This window comes from Parasteatoda tepidariorum, chromosome 10 (assembly GCF_982258835.1).
Source record: "Parasteatoda tepidariorum strain Cologne lab strain chromosome 10, Ptep-v5.0, whole genome shotgun sequence".
NCBI lineage: Eukaryota > Metazoa > Arthropoda > Arachnida > Araneae > Theridiidae > Parasteatoda > Parasteatoda tepidariorum.
Window position 1 is genome coordinate 22804033 of NC_141764.1, and position 23437 is coordinate 22827469.

Sequence of the window (23437 nt, forward strand, 5' to 3'; positions counted from 1 at the left end):
ATAGGAAAAAAATGACAACTATTTGCTCAATCGCGAAGTATCCTTAATTTAAACTTCCTTGTAAAGGAAAATATAAAAAAAAGCTAATTGAGCTAATTAAAAAAAGTTGTCTAACTAGCTAACTTTTTTTTCATTTTTCCAAGCAAATAATTTCTTCTCTAGACAGTTTTTTCTTTCTTTTTTTTTCTTCAAAAAACTTTCGTTATTTTTTAATTATATTACCGGTCTTGAACAGCAGATCCAATTCTTAGTTAACGACTATCAACAACTCCGTAACCTTGTAACTTTGAATCCGACATAGAGGGCAAGGGAACTCCTTGGTCAAGCATTGGGACAAACTAGCCTTCGAGGAGAACTTCTTTAATGCATCTAACCCACATCTGCGTTACATAAAGAGGAAAACCACAACATCCCGCGATTAGGCACAGTAAAAGGATTCTAACCCATGATCCGTCTACCACTGAGGATATTTTACACCAGCTCTGTGGTGGTGCGAGTCGGAAGCAGAATCAGCCACAGCTGATATTCGAACCTGGATCACCGCATTGGGAGGCATCCTCTGAGCCATCGCGTCTCAGATTTCCTCATTATTTTATTTTATGTCCGTCGTTGAACAGCCAACACAATTTTGGGTTTACGACTACTAATGTTCAACTCCGTAGCCTTGTAATTTTGAATCAATCCAGAAGACAAAGAAACTCCTGGATCAGTACCCCCAGAGGTGTTGATTTGTTATGGGAGCATGGAGGACTTTGCGACTCGACAGATTTAACGGGCATTAGTCACCATTTACTAATTGAGAAGTCTTCAGACGATGGGGATCTAACCCACGAACTCTTGACATGGTCATGGACATGGGTCAAGTGCCTTACCAGCCAGGCTATCCCGACCCAGATTCCCTCATTAGAAAATAGAACTTGTGTTTTAATTTTTTTTTAAATAAATTCCAAGAGAAAATATGAATTAATAAAAGCAATTTACTTCCTTACCACGGATTCGTTTTTAATATTTTATTATTTACTATCTGAATACCCGTACTTCGTACGACATGAAAGAAAGAAGAAAATAATCAATAAATCGGTACTGAACAACGTTACAAATCGTGCACAAAATGCGAGACAAATTCCGACACAAATAATAAAGTTAAAATAATTCCGATTTTTTTATTATTATTTGTTGCCCATCTCAGTGGCTTTACATTATTAGATCAAGAAAATTTCATTTTTTAAATGTCTCCATTGAAAATTCCATTCTTTAAATGTGAAAAATACTACTTTTAAAATATAGTTTTAAAAAAAATCAAAATTCGGGCTTCGTCATTACAATTGTACTTATTTAGTACTTCATATTGAATATCCTATTTTAAGAGCCTATGGTTTACTCACAAATTCTTCGTTTTATTATGTGTATAGATCTTAATTCACTCTTTTTGCAACGCAGAAACACCTTCAGGAAATTCAAAGCAAAAATCAAGTTTAAAAAAAGTTATTCGAAACTATTCTTTAAAATATTTAATTTACAAATTAAAATTTTTAGTTTGCGAACTAAAATTTCTGGTTCTAAAATGTCTAAAATTTTTAGTTTACTAAAAATTATTTAATAACCAAGACTCGCTAATTTATAAAAATATCTATATGTAAAATAAGATATTTTAAATTTTCATTGAAAGGTTTTTATAGAATTAAAGTAACTTGAAATAACTTAAAATAAAAAAAAGCACAATTTATGCTAGAAACAGAAATTACTTTAATAATTATGCATTACAGTTTACTATAGAGCTGTTAGCGTGACAAAGATTTTGTAATTTTTTGCCTCAAACTTGCTCTTACTTTACATAAATATTTTATGAATTTTTTAAAGTTGATTTTAAGTGTAATAATTTTAAGAGTTCTGCTTACTAAAAATAAAGTTACAATTTCAGTTATGGTTTTTTTTTCTCAAAAACAATTGTATCAAATCCAGTCAGATACCTTAAAAAGAGAAAATTATCATGCAGGGTGTTCCGAAAACACTGCCCTTATTACATAGTTTTAGAATCTCTTTCAGAAAGAAGACTGAAAAGTACACGCATTGGGAGTAGAAAATTATCATTTTACCGAGGAAAAACCAAAACCGCTAATGAAATCCAACAAATCACAATTGAAGAAAACTGTTATATGAGACACTAAAATCGATATTATTGGAAACAGAGAGAAGTTTAAAGTCATAAATTTGGCGAATATTAAAAGCAACTTCAATTTTCGAATCAAACAAGCTTTAATATTCTGAACCGGACTTTCTGTTAATATGATTTAGTTAGTGTTTCTATTTCTTATTTATTTAAATTTTTTGGCATTTAAATATATTGCTACTCTTAATGTGTATGCTTTTTTTCTTTATTTTTAATAAGATTTCTGAATTATATATAAGAGCGATCTTTACAAAACACGACACTTGAAAGCATTTCAATTTAATTTATGAAGTTATATTTAACATGTTGCAAATAACTAAGCATTTGATTTAAAATATATTTCATTAAAAAAACCTTGTCAAATTTATTTAACTTGTAATTTTTGCAACTTGCAATTTTAATATTTTTTTGTAATCACTTGATGTTTCATAATTAATTCTCTAAAAGCAGGTTAAGAGAAAAAATAATAAATTATTGTTTATTGAATATCAATATAAGTAGCATTTAGATTTACTTATTAAGAGAGAAAAAAGCTGACGAAGAAATTTTTCTTTCAAAAATACGGTATTTTGACGTAAAAAAAAGTTCTCGACAAAGCGTTTTCTTTTGTAATTAACAGATTTTTTTTTTACCTTGTCGTTAGAAAAAATTACTAAAAAATTTTTTGCATGACAAGAATAGTGAAGCATTTGTTATGCTTTTCAAATGCGTATTTTAATATGAGCAGTAAATTAGATAATTGTTTATATGACATAATTAATTTTCACATGCTTTGTTTTTACGACGAATTAATTAAACTGGTGGCTGAAAATAATAATTTAATCTCCGTTGTGGACTTTTATACATATGTCTGGTTGTTATGTATTTCTAAGCAGAAAAAAAAAACACTTTTAAGTTAACCGTAAAATCTAACTTATTGCGCTTTACAACATTGTAAAGCCTTAAGAAAAGTAAATAAATAGCTGTGGTAAATTTATAATTAAAAAAAGCATCGCATCTCGTGTTATCTCTGCACTTATTTTCTTTACACTTTAATTTTAAAAAGTTGTTCAAGCATATAGAAATTTGAAAAACAAACTAATGATTTCCCCACTATAAAAATAAAATTTAAACTCCAACTACACATTTTTCGATATATTATAAATGGATATTCGAACGAACTACACATTTCTCCAATATAAATAGAATTCAGAACACAAAACGCACCTTTCTTTTATTGTAAAAGTAACTTCAAACTACACATTTTCCCATAAGTAAGAGAATATCAAACACAAACCACTCACTTTCTGTTATAAGTGAAATCTTAAACACAAACTATCCATTTTTCTTTCTTAAATAAAATTTCAAACGAAAATTACACGTTTAATTTGTTACAAATCGAGCTACAAAAATAAACTACTCATTTTTCTTTTTTGCAAAAAATTCAAACCATAAAATGGGTCATAAATAAAATATCAAGCACAAACTACAACTTCTTTTCGTCGTACATTGTATGCACAATAGGTTTTAGGTACAATTGGTTTTGATACCAAAGCTATAACTGTCACACCCCTATTAATTTCAGTTGTTATCAATGGCTTGTTTTGCTGATTTTAGGGCTAAATGTTTTCGAAATTGCACTGTCCATAGTAGAAGATTATTACCTCTGCCTCAGAGATGTTTGACTTCATTCATTTAATTATATTTATTTATTTATTTATATTTATTTATTTACATTTATTTATTTATTTATATTTATTTATTTACATTTATTTATTTATTTATATTTATTTATTTACATTTATTTATTTATTTATATTTATTTATTTACATTTATTTATTTATTTATATTTATTTATTTATATTTATTTATTTACATTTATTTATTTATTTATATTTATTTATTTATATTTATTTATTTACATTTATTTATTTATTTATATTTATTTATTTATATTTATTTACATTTATTTATATTTATTTATATTTATTTATATTTATTTTTATTCGTTTATTCATTAAATTACTGGATATATAGCACCTGAAAAATAACTTTCCAAAATTCTCTACTGAAAATTCTAGCATCTTCTATCAGCCTCTGCTCCAGACCCAATTAAGCATTACCTTGGGGACCTAAAATAAGTTTTTCTCTAAGTTATAGATTTTTAGCTGCCTTCCAAAGTCCCCCCTCCCCAAATTTCAATGCATCAAATAATGTTTCGAAGATGAAAAACTAGTGAAACTGAAGTGGTTATAATTTGAACTTATAAGAGGATTTTATCTTAAATGTTGACTTTGTTTTAAAGTTTTCTTTTTTTAAAAAAAAATATAAAAGATAAAGAATGACGTAAAAATGTACTGATAAAAACAAATCGCGATTGAAAAAAAAACTCTACGAATTATTTTATTATAATATATCGAACTATAGAAAAATTCAAGAAAATATGTTCCAAATCTAATTGAGAATAGTAAGAAGAAAAAAAGTTTTTTTTAATTTTTTTTATTTCCAATGAGCTGCACAAGTGCGCACACATGAGCAGACCTAGTGCGTTCTCCAGAAGTGGTATCCACTCTTTCAGGACCACCACAATGGGTGAGATACCGTAGGCCATGTTAATTTGGACGTCTAGTTTCTGCCACACTAGATGGCAGCACCGAGACTCTTATTTGGATGCTAAAGTGCACTAGGAATTGAATTTTGCGGAAATGCCAAGAGCCAATAAGGCAGTCCAGGGATCTTTTACATGCCGCATAATCATACGACATGGCCGCTGAAGATTTTCTGCATCCTGAAAATCCATTGTCTGGGCCGGGGATCGAACCCGCAGAGAAAAGAAAGGTTCCGATGTATAAATTATGGCGAGCAAAAACTTTTTCGTGCTCCAAATGCTATTGATTTAAAAAGTAAAAAATTCTTTTTAAATGCACTATTACACATCGTACCGTCAATCTTGCTACTTTGCCGACAGTGAAAAGTTTGAGAAAAATATTAATTTCTCTCTCATATATCTCAATAACTTTAAAAATGATTTCATTAGATTTATCTATTTGACATCACTGATACTAAAATCTTTTAAATGTAGTTTCTTGTGAACATATTTTTCTTAACTATGCATCTTAACTATGCAAGTTTTACGTTCGATAAAAGAATAATGGAATTAAAACAAAAAAAAGTCACACAACCAAATCAAATAAACCACGCATTAAAAGAATTTCAATTTTTATCGATTTCTTTATATAAAAGAAACCAAACAAATTAAAGCATTTTGGTCACCTAAATTATCACAGTATCCTTTGTGGGAACCTTAAAAGCTATTTAAATTATGTTCCCTCGGCAAAAAAAGATAGAAAAAGTAAAGAAAGAAAGTGATAAAATATGCAACCAAAAAGACAAAAAAAAAAAAAAAAATGCATAAAACACTAGCTAGCTAGCTGTATCAAATTCAAAGAAAAGAATCTTTTCCAACTAGGATAACAGTTTTAGAAATGTTTACGTCTGAAATTCAAATTTTCCTCAATAGATTTAGTAGTGATATCAAATAATAAGTCAAGCAACATGCTCTCCTCTTAAACGAATTTAAAATTTTCTCTCAATTACTGCTTAAAATTTAAAATTGCAAAATAAGGTCAATACTTAAATTATTAAAAATTATTTATCGACGATGATAAAATAAAATTAACTAAGATAATATTTTAAACTTAAAATAATTCCTTTTCAAATTAAATAAAAAGAAATATTAAAAGAAAAAGACATTAAACATTACTCTTAAATATTCCAAGTGTCTTAATGCACTCCCATAAAACGTGACAGTCTTTTCTTTTCTTCTTCTAAAATATCGCCAAATCAAGCTGCCAAGTAATTAATAAATTGCACCACAAAATACATCCTGAGAGTTAAAACTTATATGAGTTATGATGTTCCCTAATGAAAGATGGAGGCCGGTAAGATTCGGATTAATTTTCTTTTAAATCGATAGGAAAAGCAATTAAATCCGATAGCTAATTGACTTTTTTCCCCCTTAGCTCCAGGACTGTAATTTGTCAACATCAAACCGGGATTCATTTTTCCTCCTTTACTCAAATATAGAAGGAAGCAAAACGGAATGAGTTATTTTTAATTGCTTCTTGGCTGCAGAATCTATCCGTAAAGTTTATTGATGAATTTGTCGCTCCATATTAAGCAGCAGTGAAGGATGACTTTTTCGGGAAACTACAAAGTCGACGGAAAACCTCGTGGATTCTCTTAATTATATGATTCATGGCGAATAATATTTTAACTTGAAATAAACTTGCTCAGAATCATGACGATAAATCTTTCGCCCTAACTTGCGATTTGTTCTTTTTCTGTTCGCCATTTTTTTTCTCTCCCCTCCGCTTCTCGAACTCTTATTACCTTCTAATTTCTCTTCCGTCGTTTAGTAAAGTTTTAAAGTTTTGCGTTCGGAAACTTTTCATTTGAGACTGTTTGAAATGGATATTTATTAACTGACTCGTTGTTTTGAAACAATAAATTAAAAAAGGGTTCTTGATTAAAGATTGTTTTATCTAATCAGACGTAATTGATGTTCGTGAGTTTTCGGTTTTTCCTCTTAAAATTTCGACTCAAATTCTACAAGTACTTAAACTCGGAAATTTTTTAAACAATTTCGACAGTCCGATTCACAATATGGTTAGTTTTTCAGTTGTTTGTTAACATTTTAAAAATTACATTATAAACATTTTTTAAATTTGTTGCCCCATATTAAGCAGAGAATTGAAGGATAAATTCTTTGGGAAACTTCAAAGTCGACGGAAAACCTCGTGGATTCTCTTAATTATATGATTCATGGCGAATAATATTTTAACTTGAAATAAACTTGCTCAGAATCATGACGATAAATCTTTCGCCCTAACTTGCGATTTGTTCTTTTTCTGTTCGCCATTTTTTTTTCTCTCCCCTCTCGAACTCTTATTACCTTCTAATTTCTCTTCCGTCGTTTAGTAAAGTTTTAAAGTTTTGCGTTCGGAAACTTTTCATTTGAGACTGTTTGAAATGGATATTTATTAACTGACTCGTTGTTTTGAAACAATAAATTAAAAAAGGGTTCTTGATTAAAGATTGTTTTATCTAATCAGACGTAATTGATGTTCGTGAGTTTTCGGTTTTTCCTCTTAAAATTTCGACTCAAATTCTACAAGTACTTAAACTCGGAAATTTTTTAAACAATTTCGACAGTCCGATTCACAATATGGTTAGTTTTTCAGTTGTTTGTTAACATTTTAAAAATTACATTATAAACATTTTTTAAATTTGTTGCCCCATATTAAGCAGAGAATTGAAGGATAAATTCTTTGGGAAACTTCAAAGTCGACGGAAAACCTCGTGGATTCTCTTAATTATATGATTCATGGCGAATAATATTTTAACTTGAAATAAACTTGCTCAGAATCATGACGATAAATCTTTCGCCCTAACTTGCGATTTGTTCTTTTTCTGTTCGCCATTTTTTTTTCTCTCCCCTCTCGAACTCTTATTACCTTCTAATTTCTCTTCCGTCGTTTAGTAAAGTTTTAAAGTTTTGCGTTCGGAAACTTTTCATTTGAGACTGTTTGAAATGGATATTTATTAACTGACTCGTTGTTTTGAAACAATAAATTAAAAAAGGGTTCTTGATTAAAGATTGTTTTATCTAATCAGACGTAATTGATGTTCGTGAGTTTTCGGTTTTTCCTCTTAAAATTTCGACTCAAATTCTACAAGTACTTAAACTCGGAAATTTTTTAAACAATTTCGACAGTCCGATTCACAATATGGTTAGTTTTTCAGTTGTTTGTTAACATTTTAAAAATTACATTATAAACATTTTTTAAATTTGTTGCCCCATATTAAGCAGAGAATTGAAGGATAAATTCTTTGGGAAACTTCAAAGTCGACGGAAAACCTCGTGGATTCTCTTAATTATATGATTCATGGCGAATAATATTTTAACTTGAAATAAACTTGCTCAGAATCATGACGATAAATCTTTCGCCCTAACTTGCGATTTGTTCTTTTTCTGTTCGCCATTTTTTTTTCTCTCCCCTCTCGAACTCTTATTACCTTCTAATTTCTCTTCCGTCGTTTAGTAAAGTTTTAAAGTTTTGCGTTCGGAAACTTTTCATTTGAGACTGTTTGAAATGGATATTTATTAACTGACTCGTTGTTTTGAAACAATAAATTAAAAAAGGGTTCTTGATTAAAGATTGTTTTATCTAATCAGACATAATTGATGTTCGCGAGTTTTCGGTTTTTCCTCTTAAAATTTCGACTCAAATTTTACAAATACTTAAACTCGGAAATTTTTTAAACAATTTCGACAGTCCGATTCACAATATGGTTATGTTTAGTTGTTTGTTGACATTTTAAAAATTACATTATAAGCATTTTTTAAGTTTTAAATTTGTTGCCCCATATTAAGCAGAGAAGTGAAGGATAAATTGTTTGGGAAACTTCAAAGTCGACGGTAATTATCGAGGATTCTCTTAATTATATGATTCATGGCGAATAATATTTTAATTTGAAATAAACTTGCTCAGAATCATGACGATAAATCATTCGCTCATACCTGCAATTTGTTCTTTTTCGGTCCGCCATTTTTTCCCATTCGCTTCTCGAACTCACTTCCGCCTTTTTAGTTCAGTTTTTAAGTTTAACGTTCAGAAACTTATTACCTAAGACTGTTTGAAATGGATATTTAACAACTAACTCGTTGTTTTAAAACAATAAATGAAAAAAGAATTTTTGATTAAGGATTGTTTTAAAGTTTTTCCGTATCATACATAATTGTTATTTGTGAAGTGATTTAGATTTTAGCCTTAAAATCTTATGTTTGAAATTGAGCATTTAAAAACCACGAATTTAAAAAAAAAATTTAAAAAGCAAAACAAACAAAAAAAGTTAAGCACTGTTTTTTTTTTTTTTTTTTAATTCGATATAACATCATTTTTTTTTTCTTTTTTTTTTTTATCCAACTCATTTTTTGCAACACGAGTTTTTCACCCAACACCATTTTTTTTTTCGCTAAATGAGTTTGTTATCCTATTTAATATTTTTCGCACTTTCAGTTTTTTAATTATTTGTAAGCATTTTTAATACAGCAATATGGAACGGGTTTAAAATTGATATTTCCAGAAATTCTCATTATAAGTTTTGAAAATTAAATTATTATTTTTTTTTAAATTTAACAAGCGAATTACGTGCTTTAGATAAAGTTGACTAGCAATGGAATTAAAGTTTAAAATAATAAAAATTTTAGTCTATGAAGATTGAATTTAAACTTCATGTATTATTGCTAAGTAAAATAAGTTATTTTTAAAGAAAATATTTCTATCATTCAATCTCCAGTCAATTCAATTTAGAAAAGCGCACAAAATTACAATAAAATCGGTGCATATGTTTTTCTGAAATCGTATTCACAGACTTAGAAAATAGATTTCGTTTCACATGTTGCGTTATTAAAATTGTTGTATTTATTTTGACATATTGCATTATTAAAAATGAGAACAGAAAAGGATTTTTCGGTACCTTTTCAACTCAAGAGAAAATTTTTCGTTTCTAAACACTGAGTAACGAGATTTTATATTCAAAATATATTTTATGTTTTTAGTTATGTTATCAGCAAAGAGCTGATTCAAAGTAAACGAGGGATTCTTTATATCCAACTTCGCAATTTTGAACCCTACTCAGATGATGAGGAAGTTATTAAATCAATGTTTGAAACTAACTTTAGATCGTACTACTTATTTGTGCTTAAACGAAATGTTTTCAATAAAATAGTAAATATTTTTTTAAAGCTTTCTAAGGATGCCAAACTCAACATTTGTCTTGTTTTTAAATAAAATAAGTAAGAGCAATAAAGAGTTTGTTTAGTAAAAAATAAATTAGATGTAAAAAAATTAGGTACTTTTTGGTTAGCCGGGTATAAGTAACTTTAACAATTTTACTAGTTTATTTATTTTTTTGTTGTTTGTTTAACACTAAACAAAATAGACGTTCCCCTCTGCCCTCTAAAAAGATGAGTAAAAAATTTAAAAAAAGTGAATTTACTTATGACCGGCTAATGAAAAGTGCCAAAAACTGATAGTAATGATACTTCTCATTTTCGAAGTCACACAAACAGACTGCAGAATATAGGTTAAAAATAAGTAGATTTTAAAAAAAAGCTGAAATTTTTCAATAAAATAGTAAATATTTTTATAAGGTTTTCTAAGGAGGCAAATCTCAACATTTTGTTTTTAAATAAAATAGGCAAGAGTAATAAAGTGATTGCTTAGTAAAAAATAAAATAAAATAGATATAAAAAAAATGGGCACTGCCTGGTGTAAGCAAATTAAAAAAATTTTATTTGTTTATTTTATTTACTAATTTTTCTTTGTTTGATTAACACGAAACAAAATAGACGTTTCACCCCACCTACGAAAAAAATAAGTAAAAAAATAAAAAAAGTGAATTTACTTATGACCGACTAATGAAAAGTGCCAAAAACTGATAGTAATGGTACTTTTTATTTTCGAGGAAAAAAATATAAAAATTAGATATAAAAAAATCGGTACTGTTTGGTTAGCCTGGTGTAAGTAAATTAAAAAAAAATTTGTTTATTTTATTTACTAATTTTTTTTGTTTGTCAGACACAAAACAAAATGTACGTTCCACCACACCCCCGAAAAAATAAGTAAAAAATAAAAAAAGTGAATTTACTTACGACTGGCTAATGAAAAGTGCCAAAAAACTGATAGTAATAGTACTTTTTATTTTCGAAGTCACACAAACAGACTGCAGAATATAGGTTAAAAATACTGAGATTTAAAAAAAAGGCTGAAATTTTTCAATAAAATCGTAAATATTTTCATAAAATTTTCTACGGAGGCAAATCTCAACATTATTTTGTTTTTAAATAAAATAAATTGGCTGTAAAAAAATGGGTACTGTTTGGTCAGCCTGGTGTAAGTAAATTCAAAAATTTTATTTGTTTATTTTACTTACTAATTATTTGTTTGTTTAACACAAAACAAAGTGGACGCTCCACGTCTCCCCCGAAAAAGATAAGAAAAAAATAAAAAAATTTGAATTTACTTACGACCGGAACACGGCGAAAGGTGAATTTACTTTACTTATGAAAAGTGCCAAAAACATGTAATAATGGTACTTCTTATTTAAGTCATACGAACAGACTACAGAGTATAGGTTAAAGAATAGGTAGATAAAGAAAATAATAAAATAAAAGAAACTGAAAAGGATTAGCTATGAAAAAATATAGTTAATTGAGCAGATGTTCAAAGCAAACGCTCTTTTCGGAGTATTAGTAATTATAAAAAAATAAAAAAAAATAGTCCAATTTAATACAATTTTATCATCTTGTCTTGCTATCAGTTTTTCCCAAATAAATTATTATTATTATTATTTTTAAATATATATATGGAAAAGTCTACCTCCCTTTATTCCAAATTAAGACACAGATGTCAGAAATTTATGAAACTATTAATCACGTTTTCAATTGAAGAACCATTGTAGCAATTCCTACAAGAAAAGAAAGTAAAAAAAAAAAAAAAAAAAATGAATGTACCACACCCTTCTGTGGAGCGTTCTTTGATTACTTCGTAATTATGTCCTACTCGGTATTTTCACTGCGGGAGCTTTCATTAAGTGTTCGCCCCGACATCCGTTGCCATTTTTTATGACATATAAGCTGCAGATAGAGATGTCGAACTGTTTAGAGTGCTAGTGATGTAACACCATGTGATTACTTCTATTCATACCACACAGTTTCCTATTGAATTCCTTACTGTTCTGAAACCTTGTCAGAAAATTATTCATTCTTTTTTGTCACAGGTTGTTTTTACTCACAGGTTGTAGTTAAAAGTCTTTAATATGATATGAAGCATTGTCTTTTAAAAGAATTAGAAGAATTGATTCAAGTTTGAACCATAATATATATCATAGAACCGTTTGAGAAGATAGAGCATAACATAGAACATAAAACATTCATGAACATAGAATATAAGAGCATAAAAAAAAGAACTTAGAAACGTTTTATTGGAAACCTATTGCCAATTTAATGAGGTGTTAACCTCAACCATTTTATCGTTCAATAAATTCTAAGACAAAATTTAAGTGATGAAGAAAAAAAATGGATTTCAGTAAGTGTTTCATTAAGTAAAACAATCGCCTACCAATGAGGTATGCAATTTCAAATTCCAGGGATGGCTGGGATCTCACCAAACGCAGAACCGGTATAAAACATCTTAAGTAGTTGACGGATCGTGGGTTAGGATCCCTTCGATCGAGGAAACCGAGAGTTTTCGTAGTTTTCTTCTCCATGTAGCTCATAATTAGGGTTAGTTCCATTAAAAGTACTCCCCAATGTTTGACCCAAAGTTTAATCTAAGAGTTCCCTTGTCTTCTAGCTTAGAGGGAAAATTATATGGATGCAGAGTTGAACATTGATAGTCTGCACCCAAAAATGAGCAGTCTGTTGTTGTCTCGTCTAAGGCAGTGCTAAATATTTCCAAAAGTTTGAAAAATGAGTTTTGAGAGTTCTGGGACATGGACTGTATAGGGTGCCCTCTGGTGGTGAGCCGAGTTTAAAAAGTGAAGCCCAACGTGGGTTATATAATAAAAGGTTTAAGTAAGTTTCAATGACGTGGTCCGAAGTTTGAACCCTAATGATGACCAGTGAGTTGGTATATTGCTATTAGCTCACACTGACCCCGGTTTTAAATTTTCACTTTGCTCACACCTACAATTTAGGAATCTTGGTTTATCTTGTTCTTACATCGAATTCCTCAACTACAGTAATAGGATGCAGAGCGCCATGAAAAATTACATTTTCCGACATTTGTTGCTATGATGGTGTGTAATTCCTATGATGTGTTCACACTATGCTAAAAGCTTTTTGCTACATGTTTAAACAATAAATTTTTATGAATTAAGCACTAACCTGTTAAAAAATTTTGCTTATGCAGGATGATTCAAAAATTATCGTTTAAAAATCTAGATGTATTTCAGAAACATATTAACAAGCAAGAATCGTAGCTTGCATTACGGGTCAAGCACAATCTAAGCGCCAATATTTGAACGCTACATCTCTAGGGCGATTGACTGACCATAGAATACACAATATTTATCAGGTGTCTCCCTCATTCACCAGATCTGTCACCAATGAATATTTTTCTTTGGAGTTACACAAGGGAAAAAAAAGAGAAAAAAAAACTAGTTGTGAAACTCCTTAGGACATGGATTTGATGGATCGTCGATGTAGGATTACCGATACACCAGGCATTCTTGTGAACTTTTGCTTGACGATGCATCATCGTTGAGTAGTGTGTATAGTTTGTCCAAAAAAAAGAACTCCCCGAACCATTCCTCTGGGCCCTTGGCGGTATCTACGGTGACGAGGCATAACCATTTCAAGTAGGGGTGTGGGTGTCACTGTTTAGGACAGATTTTGGCTCTGGTTGGCGATAGAAAGGGAATCTTTTTCTTCGGTCTATTGTGTTAGTCCTAGAGTGAATAGAAGCTACCCTCCTTGAAACTCGCTATTCTTGCTTCCATAACAGCAAACGGAGTCAGACTATGTGGCGGGGGGAGTTCTTACAGTAGACAACCTATAAGACTGTTGCTTAGCACCACATAAAAAACCTGTTTTAAAGCCTTCTTTCAAACAAAAAATATTGTGTAAACTCTCGCATCTTACCGTCTTATATTGTGGAAATGTAGCACGTTTGCGTTGCCTTTCCAATACGGTTTATTTGAGATCGTGTTATAAGTAGATTTGTGAACAATAGCTCTGAATCAACATCTGCTTATAACGATTAACTTTGTTCGGCAATCGGAAGAGGGAACATTTTCTTCTCAAGAAAATCATTTTCCCCATCCACCTAGCACAAAGTCATTATAAATAAACAAAAATCATCAAATTACAAAGTATCCATTATTTATTGCTCCGAGCTCAACAATTTCATCGATACTCTCGATTCATCGGAAGCTGTCTCGGAAATTTAAATCTCCAGAATATTATTATTATGATGAATGACTTCTTTAATCGCCTCCTTGAAGATGAATAAAGTAGTTTTTTTTAAAAAAAAAAAATAAGAAAACGATACGGAAAGATCATCCGGAAACTTTTGAAGGGAAAAATTTCATAAATCATTGCCTTCAAATATGAAGTCAAGAAGGGAAAAAAAATGACGTAATAGGGAAATCGGACTTATATCACTGTCCCTACCTCTTCCAGGCCTATTAATTTTTTCCCTCCCTGGTACAGTAACGACAACAATCATAAACTCCGTAACGATGCCGGTCGCCTAACGACACTCCCTGTCAACATTAATGAGTCTGTGCTGCCATAATTAATGAACCACGAGACAAGTATACGTTCATGATAAACGATCTGTGAAATACCCTTGGCCCAAGGACTCGGGTGATTAAATGGTTTAGTGCTTTTTGCTTCTTGTCACATTTTTCGGCTGCTTTCATTATTATCTTTTTTGGCCATTGGTCGGTTTATTGCATGTCACGTGACGCGTGGTGGGAGTTCGTTCCGCGAGTTACAGGTTAATCTTAATTTTAAGCCAAATAATGGCCTCATAAACCTGCCTCAATCAAGATGGAGTGCGTCGTTTAAGAGAGGTTGTTATACGTCTGTATTTTAAAGTTCAAACGGTAGGCTGGAAAAACATTCTCATTATCGATTATAATGTAACGAAAAATAAGGTTTTGAACCACAAATAAATAAATGAAATAATGCTTAGCAGTGCTTTTCACTGACAATGACAGAATTTCTTCTAGAATCTGACACATATGACATCTTTGAATGTAAAGAATATGTCATGCAGGCGAAAAATCGCCATTAAGAGTGAAATGCCACAATTTCTTCTAGAATATGACACACGTCACATCTTTGAATATGAAGAATATGCCATGCCATCCTCACAGCATATCTGCCCGCAGGCAAAAATTCGCCATTAACAGTGAAATGCCATAATTTCTTCTAGAATATGACACACGTGACAGCTTCGAATATGAAGAATATGCATAACGTATCAGCCGACATATCAGCCGGCACACAACATATCAGCCTCACAACATATCAGTCGGCAGGCTAAAATTCGCCATTAACAGCGAATTACCAGTTGCTGAATGAGGCAAATTCGTCCCTTGTATACTGCAGTAAATAATTAATAATAAAAACAAATGACGGTATTTGATTTATGATTTGGCAAACATTGTTGAACGAAAACGTGTAAATATATATTTTTAGAAGTCTTGCCAAAAATGAAGTCCTAAGTAGATCATAAAATCACACAATGAAGTCACAAATTAGGGCCGAAAATAATATTTATGTGTGGAAAAAATCGAAATCCTTTAACATTACTACCGAGGAAGGTGTGATTTAAAACATCAAAACATATTTGATTGCTGTGTGAATCGGAGAAGAGTTGGAAAAGGCGATTATTGGAAACATGAAATACGACTAATATATTTTAACCCTTAGCACTCCTAAGTCGGCTTTGATGCGACATCAAAAATTACCAGTTAGAAATTTATAATTTTACACCTTGATATTTAGTGATCACATCATTTTATGATTATTAGTTGTTATATAGTAATATTGCATCATATACATTAAATAAAGTGCTTTTTTCAATTTATAAAGTATTTCAATTTATAAATACTCAGAGAGTGAGGGATTAAATTTTTTTTGATTTTTAAAGCTTTTTCGTCACATTTTTATTGAAAAACGCAAGCTTTACGGAGCAAAGTGCAGAGTTACTATGTGATTTAAGATCGAGAGCGCTACACCGTGGAATAAACTTTTCATAGCAAATTCTCTTCCATCTCCATTTGTAATTTAATATTCAAAGTATAAGAAAAGTGAGTTCAAATACAAACCTAGAGTAAGCCATGAAATTTTAAATTCTGAAAAGAAATGTTCAAAACAACCAAATGAAAATAAATTATGAGAAAATAACTTAGGATTACGAAATGCGAAATTTCTCTTCCAATAATTTGTTTGAATTTTGATTTTTTTTCCTTCAACAATTGAAACTTCATAACAATGTATGCCTGAACTTACTTTTTCTATAATTTAAATTACTAATGGGAGGTAAAAAAGATTTTGCTATGAAAAGATTCTTCAGCGGTATGGTGTCCACTTAAATAGAAAAATATGGGAAAAACCGATTTTTTAGCTGATTCACACAGCCAACCAAGGAATCCTGCAGCTTATAGTTAGAAGGAAAGAAAAGACGGTCAGGTGATCAGTGTTCCTGACTGCGAAGTCAATGGTTACAGGTTCGACTCCCACTCTGGGAATGGATATTTCTCTCTGTGTATTGTTCTGTTGTGTGAGTGTGGCCTACCCTATCAACGGGTATCTGGGGCAGTGTGGCGTATCCATGACTTATGTATACGCATGCCCACCGGGTAAGGTTAAACGAGCTATACTTCAGAGAACTTCCGAGGCGAAAAGTTCAGTGCCTGGCGTTAGGGAAAAAAATAGTTGGGAGAAAGCTGGGACTAACGTTTAGAGGGTTAAATGATAGTTAGAGATTTATGTATTTTGCTAATTAGAAGCTCTCAGACAAGAAATAAAAGCAAGGCATGTTCGTTATTGCTTAGTGCCAAAATAAGAAATTTGAAGCTAATTTACATACATTTACTAAAATGTCACGTAGAAACATCATCATCTTAGACTCATCATCCACTTAGTTAAGCCCTTCATAAACTCAGAACCTTTATTCACTCAGTTAGAACCTTCATAATTGAGTTAGATATATCATTAATCAGAACTTTCATCTGCTCAGTTTGAACCTTCATCCTCTCAATTAGAACCTTCATTCACTAAATTTGAACTTTCATCTATTCGGAACATTCATCAAATCACTTATTCTGTACGCATTGACAATTTAAAAAATAATAATAATATTTTATCAACTCTAAATGACTTTAAAAAATTTATCAAGATTTTAATATAAGTTTATACATGGGCATTTTTAAAAAAAATGAGCATAACTCAAACCATTATTTTATAGTTCTAGTCAAAAACTAAGCCTAAATTTAATCCACACTAATGCTTTTAGAGTGAATTAATAATTCTGCCTGTTGAAAGAAATCAACATAAACTATTGCATTTATATTGATATCTTAACAAAATTATCTTTTCTAACCGAAAGGAAAATTTTTAAACATTTGTGCTGTAAACTGTACTGCCATACAATTGAAAAAACATAAGTGCTTCACGATTGTGGCCTGACAACTTTTCTATTATTGCTACTGTTATGAACACTAAAATAGAATTTCAAAAAACCGATAAAACAAATTTATTTTATTTTTATTTATTTCTCAATTTTAAATTTCTGTCACTTACATTGATTTTTTAATTGCAACAGTAATGGTCCAGAGGTACTTACAAATAAAATGAAGGTTATAAAATTTCACTTAAAGAGCTGATAATACTCTTAAAAAATGACAGCATTACATATTCAACAGTGTGAAAGATTGTTGAAAAAAAGTAATCTAGTGTTTATTAGATATGCTTGCCCAAATGTGCTACAAATTCTCTGTCATTTCATTTTTGTATAAGTGGTAATAAAACTTATAACCTTTTTTATTATTGGATTGATAAATTTATTTTAAAATAATTTTGATTACTTGACTTAACTATAAGTGGATCAATCACATATACAATAACAAATGCTTTATAATTGAAGGTGCAATTAAGACTTGGCAAATTATAAAGAAATAGAATCTTACCTGCATTTCAAATATCTTTTTACGATTACTACTTTGAAAGTACCTCCTCGGAAAGAGTAAATGATGACAGGTATGACAAGCTGAACTTTTTACACTTGCTGCAGTGGCAAAGATTTAACAATAGATGTTACTACTGTCAGCAGGATTCATTTTAACTAGGCAAACACTTAACAACAAATCATTAAATCAAATCACTACTATTCACACAAACAACAACAAACTTTCGATTGCAAACGCAACTTTCTGGCGATTTAAAAAGGCTCCAACAATCAGGGTTTTCGGAAGGGAAAGTAATTCTCGTTTTATTCAATTAGTTGAAGTTACTTATTTTTGTCGCTCTAGAGTTGCACAATAGGCTACTGCCGACGGTTTGGGAAATATTCCTGAAGGTTATCCAAAGACATGCCATCATTATTTTAATTCTCTGCGGAGGGGATGAAGTTTAACAAGGACCATACAGCACATCCTTGGTCCCTTCGTAGCCTTGTCAAAGTGGTCCCCTACCCACATAATGATAGTAGCTAGTGATACTTGACTTCGGTATTAGCTGGGAACAGATCTGTGAGATCTTGTTTTATTTAAATGAAGGGGAATTCGGTATAAGCTTATTCTGTTGTTGTTGTAGTTAATTTACGTCGCACTAGAGCTGCACAATGGGCTATTGGCAACGGTCTGGGAAACATCCCTGAGGATGATCCGAAGACATGCCATCACAATTTTGATCCTCTGCAGAGGGGATGGCACCCCCGCTTCGGTAGCCCGACGACCTGCACGCGAAGTCTTTACGGTAGAACAGTTTAACGAGGACCAATACCGCACACCCTCGGTCCCTACGCAGACTAATCCAAGTGGTCACCCACCCGCACACTGATCGCAGCCAGTGATGCTTGACTTCGGTGATCTGCTGGGAACCGTGTCTTAACGATCAGTTTACTGCGGGACATAAGCTTATTCTATTTATTTTATTTTTATATTAGTACAACATACATTTGCAGGCTTGTGTGTACAATTAAGGCTTATAATACCTTTGCAAAAGTAGAAAGCCAGGTAGCCCAATACAGAGAACGACATCTTGAAGACACATCCGGGGTAACAGCGGAATTCGAACCCGTTACCTCCTAGCTTCGCACAACATTTTTCGGGTGATAGCGCTTGGTAAGTGAGGCCCCCTTGCAGGTGTTTAGATTAATATTAACTTTAAATTGTATCTGAACGCTCGATTTGGTATTAATCCAGAATTAAGTGTTCCTTCATACAATTTGAATTGTTCAACATCATTTTCGGAAAGACAGGTAAGAACTTTATTTATGTCGCATTAGAGCGGCCGCCGACCGGCCTGTGTAGGGGGCAGGGAACTGTCCTTGCATCAGAAAGGTGCTGGGTTCGAATCCCGGGCAAGGCATGGATGTTTCTTTCTCTCTCTGTGTGTTCTATGTCCTTTCTCATTTGTGTGTGAATGTGACCCGCCCTATAAACGGGTTGTGGTTGTGTGAATGGCGTGGCAGAAGTCGAATTCCTGGCCATAGATGGCGCCATTGAAAAACGGGAACGATCGAACCCCCACTGTCTAAACAGGCATACGACAAAAAAAATTAGAGCGGCCAACATAGCCCAGCTGCTAGAGCATTGGGCCCATGTCCGAGCGATTGTCAGTTCGATCATCACCGGCCGAAGACTCCCCGTGTAAAAAATAGTGGATGGTGCACACTAAATCTGTCGGGATCACAATATCCTCCAAGTTTCCGTAAAAAATCAATACGTCTGGGGATACAGGTTCGGCCAATGGCTGGGGTTTCGAATCCCTTTCAGGGCATGGATGTTTCCCTCTGTGTGCTGTTCTCTATTGTGTGATGTGTGAATGTGGCCCACCCTATAAACGGGTATCTGTGGCAGTGTGGCGTGGATAATGTTGCTCGCCTTTGTGACTAAGGTTCACAGGTTCCCACTGGGTAACGTTAAATGAGTGATACTTCCGGCATCTTCCTCGACGAAAGACGTAAATTTTCAGTGCCTGCCATTAGGAAAAAAAATACTGGATCGGAGAATGATCGTGCTCTGGTTCAAGTCTAAATTAAGATCTGCGGAAGGATGGATGGTGCGTGAATGGGTCCTGTCTGTAAAATGGGATATGACGTATGTATATTGTCTTCGGATCAGCCTCAGGGATGTTTTCCAGACCGTCGCCAATAGTCGTAAATGAATTTACCTATTGATCTATGTCGTACTAGAGCTGCACAATGGGCTATTGACAAACAAATGGAAAACACCCATAAGAATGATCCGAAGACATTCCATCACAATTTGTGAGGCCACTTCCTCAATTTAGACATAGATTTAAAGGGGAAGGAAATTTTCTCCAGATCCCTGTACGCATGGTACTGCTCAGCGACCGACCACAGGACTTTCGATTCTTCAGATTTTACGACGAGTACATGCACATATACCACATGTACTCGGTGGGTCTTAGCTGAGTCGAGGATCGAACACTGGCCCCTCCGGATTGGAGTCCGATTTTCTAACCAATGGGCTACTACGGTCTCATGTTTGGAGAGATATTACACCACAGTTTTTACAGAGTAGCAAATAAATCAAAGCGTATAAAAGATCGCATCACAGATAGTTTTTCCCGTAAATTAATTGTTTAAAGTTGAATGATACTTTACAATTCGATGAAAAAAGTTTTTAAAAAGCTAATTTTTTTTAAATAAAAGAGCTTTTTTTTATAAGTGGAATGTATTTAGTGTATATAACACAAGTATTAGTTGAATTCAAACCTAGATGTTATTAATAATATTGTTCTTACATTTGATGAAATGTTCTTATAATTACTAACAAGAAATTTGAAATAAAATTTTATAAAAAAATTAAATATAAAACCATGCATTCTTTTATGACTTTAAATTTTTTTAAAAAATGGAGAAAATCGAATAGTTAGAATTGTAAATTCAAATACAATGTTTTTGAAATTCGATTTCCCAGAAACTATTCGACCGATATCACTCAAATTTTGTATTTTGCCATGTAAAATTATATTCTTTAAAATGATGTGAAAAATTGCATAACTTGAAACTCAAACTTTTTTGGACTTATTTACTGAAAATTTTTAGCGTGGATAAATAAATTTTCTTTGGATAAATAAATTTTACTATTGTGTCCAAACGTTTTTTAATTCGCTTAAAAAGTTCTTGAGTGAAGATATTGAAAAACGAAATGAGTGAAGATATTGAAAAACAACTTGTTGACAAGCTAAAAACAAGAAAATTCCCCGTGCAAATGGATAAATCAACTTTGATAGACAGTGTGGCAGTATTGATAACTTACGTAAAATATAGATAAAGGACATTTTGCTGAAGAAATGTTGTTCTGTAAAAAATCAGAAAGCACCTCTACCTCCAAAGATATTATATAATAAGCTTAAAAAAACTACTTAGATGTCAATAACATACCAATGAAAAATATAACATCTTGTGCTGCAGATGGTGCTCCTAATATGATAGGCAAGAAAAATTGCTACTTAAAAGTTGATGAAAAGTGAGAATCCAAAAATGATTCTTGTGCATTGTGTTACTGCATAGAGAAAACTTGGTAGCTAAAAACATCTCGCCTGTTCTAAATGAAGTACTTACATTTACTAATAAAGTGTATCGATGCTATTAAAGCTAATGCCAAATGTGAGCGCCTCTTCAAGCTGTTTTGTGAAGAACAAAATGCAGACCAGGTGAGACTTTTACTTCACTCTGAAGTAAGATGGCTCTCTAAAGGGAACTGCTTGAAAAGATTCATGGAACTGTTTGATACTCTTAGGGATTTTTTAAGCGACAAACCTGATATGAAGTATCTGTTAACAGTCGAAGGTAAAGCATTTGTGAGTTATTTAGCCGATATCTCTGAAAAACTAAATTTATTAAATAAGCAACTTCAAGGAACAAATAAAACTCTTGTTGATACAAAAACGAAGATATTTGGTTTCATTACCCTTATTGAGTTAAGTCTGAAAACAAAAACTTGGACCAGTTTAATTGTCCCCAAAAATTAAAAGTAAACGATGCCGCTTTACTTGTTATTGTCGATCATCTGAAAATTCTATCGGCTGATTTAAAAGGAAGATTTTCTGATTTAAAACAAATAGATTTTTCAACACGGATGATGCAGCCAATATTAGCGCATTTGTCTGTTATATGAAATATGCAGTATCAAGAAGAACTCTCATAAATGCAAAATGATAAGTTAGTTAAAACTTTATTTTTATATAAAAGGAGTGATGGCATTTCTTTGTGAGGAAACAGAAATCAAATACCCAAATTCAACCAAATATGCAAGAAAACTATTGTTACCGTTTCTATCTTCATATTTAGCTGAAGGTGGTTTTAGTGCTGTAGATTGACTGGTAAAAAAAAAAGAATAATATAGAAATAGCCTGGATATAACACAGTTGGGAGACTTGAGGCTGCAAGCTAACCAAATTGGAAACTAACATAAAATCTCTGTGCAGCAAGCATCAAACGCAAGGATCTCTCTAAATTAAAATATTAAATTATTATAGAAAAATCTTTATGAAAATTATTTCGAATTTGAATTTTAGTTTTTCATTATAAGTCGAAATTTAACTTACTGTGTTTCGTCAACAATTTCCTAAAGAGTTTCTCACTGAAACCTATCATTTAAGTTTCTTATGTGAACAATTAAATTTTTAATATTAAAAATTATGTGTATGTCACATAGGGGGCATAAGAATTTTAGAAAGGCTTGAGTGGGGCATGGCTGAAGAAAGGTTGGGAAACACTGATCTAGACTAAATAATTAGCACATGAGGTCAACCCTCCGGACCATTATGAATGAGTCCTAGAACTCGAAGATCCGATCATAAAATCAGAAGTTATTCAGAGTGATCCGTTTTTTATTTTGCTTATTGTACATCCATTTTTTTTAAACAATGAATGACAATGAATGACAATTATTATTGCTCCTTTTTTGTAATTTCCCCATTATGTCGTAAACAATATTGAATATTTACATGTTTTTACCCTAGAGGCATAGCTGCTATATGTTCTGATTTTCATGGGTGATTCTATTTTTGATTTAAAGTGATAGCAAAATGTATACGCTTTGTTTAGAAAAATTTCTTTATAATGATTTTGACCTCCACAGCATAAAAATATTTTAAATAAATACATTAAAGTCCTAATAATATTCTTTAAAAATAATAAGTGTTTGCATAGTTAAAATGGTTTCTGTTTGCAATAAAAAAAAATCAATTGTTGTATCACTATAACAACAAAAACTCTTGACAAGAAAGTGTGAAAAACAGCAGAGGACTGAATTGAAACTTTTTGATTTTAATGTTAAAAACTGCTTTTACAAAAAAAAAAAAAAAATTGGATAGTTTATTATTTTTTATTGTAAAAATCGTTTTCGCATGATTACGATTGTAAAAATAAAGATATGCACACCGAAGAGCCATTACATTATGACCACCCTCCATCTATAACAATGGGCTCGCCTAGGTTTTCATGGTT

General features: G+C 31.6%; 1 protein-coding gene across 2 annotated transcripts in view; it reads right to left on the bottom strand.

The window, feature by feature from the left end:
* LOC107452702 (uncharacterized) overlaps nucleotides 1–18382 on the bottom strand; it is a 188605-nt gene extending 170223 nt beyond the window's left edge. The window contains exon 1 of one of the 2 annotated variants that reach the window (XM_087153657.1): nucleotides 17922–18382. Coding sequence is in view for 1 of the 2 variants with exons in the window: in XM_043047020.3 (XP_042902954.1) it covers nucleotides 17922–17927 (6 nt within the window). In the remaining variant the exon portion in view is untranslated. The remainder of the gene's footprint in view (nucleotides 1–17921) is intronic. The other variant, XM_043047020.3, reaches the window with a different exon arrangement.
* Between the last annotated feature and the right edge of the window lie 5055 nt (nucleotides 18383–23437).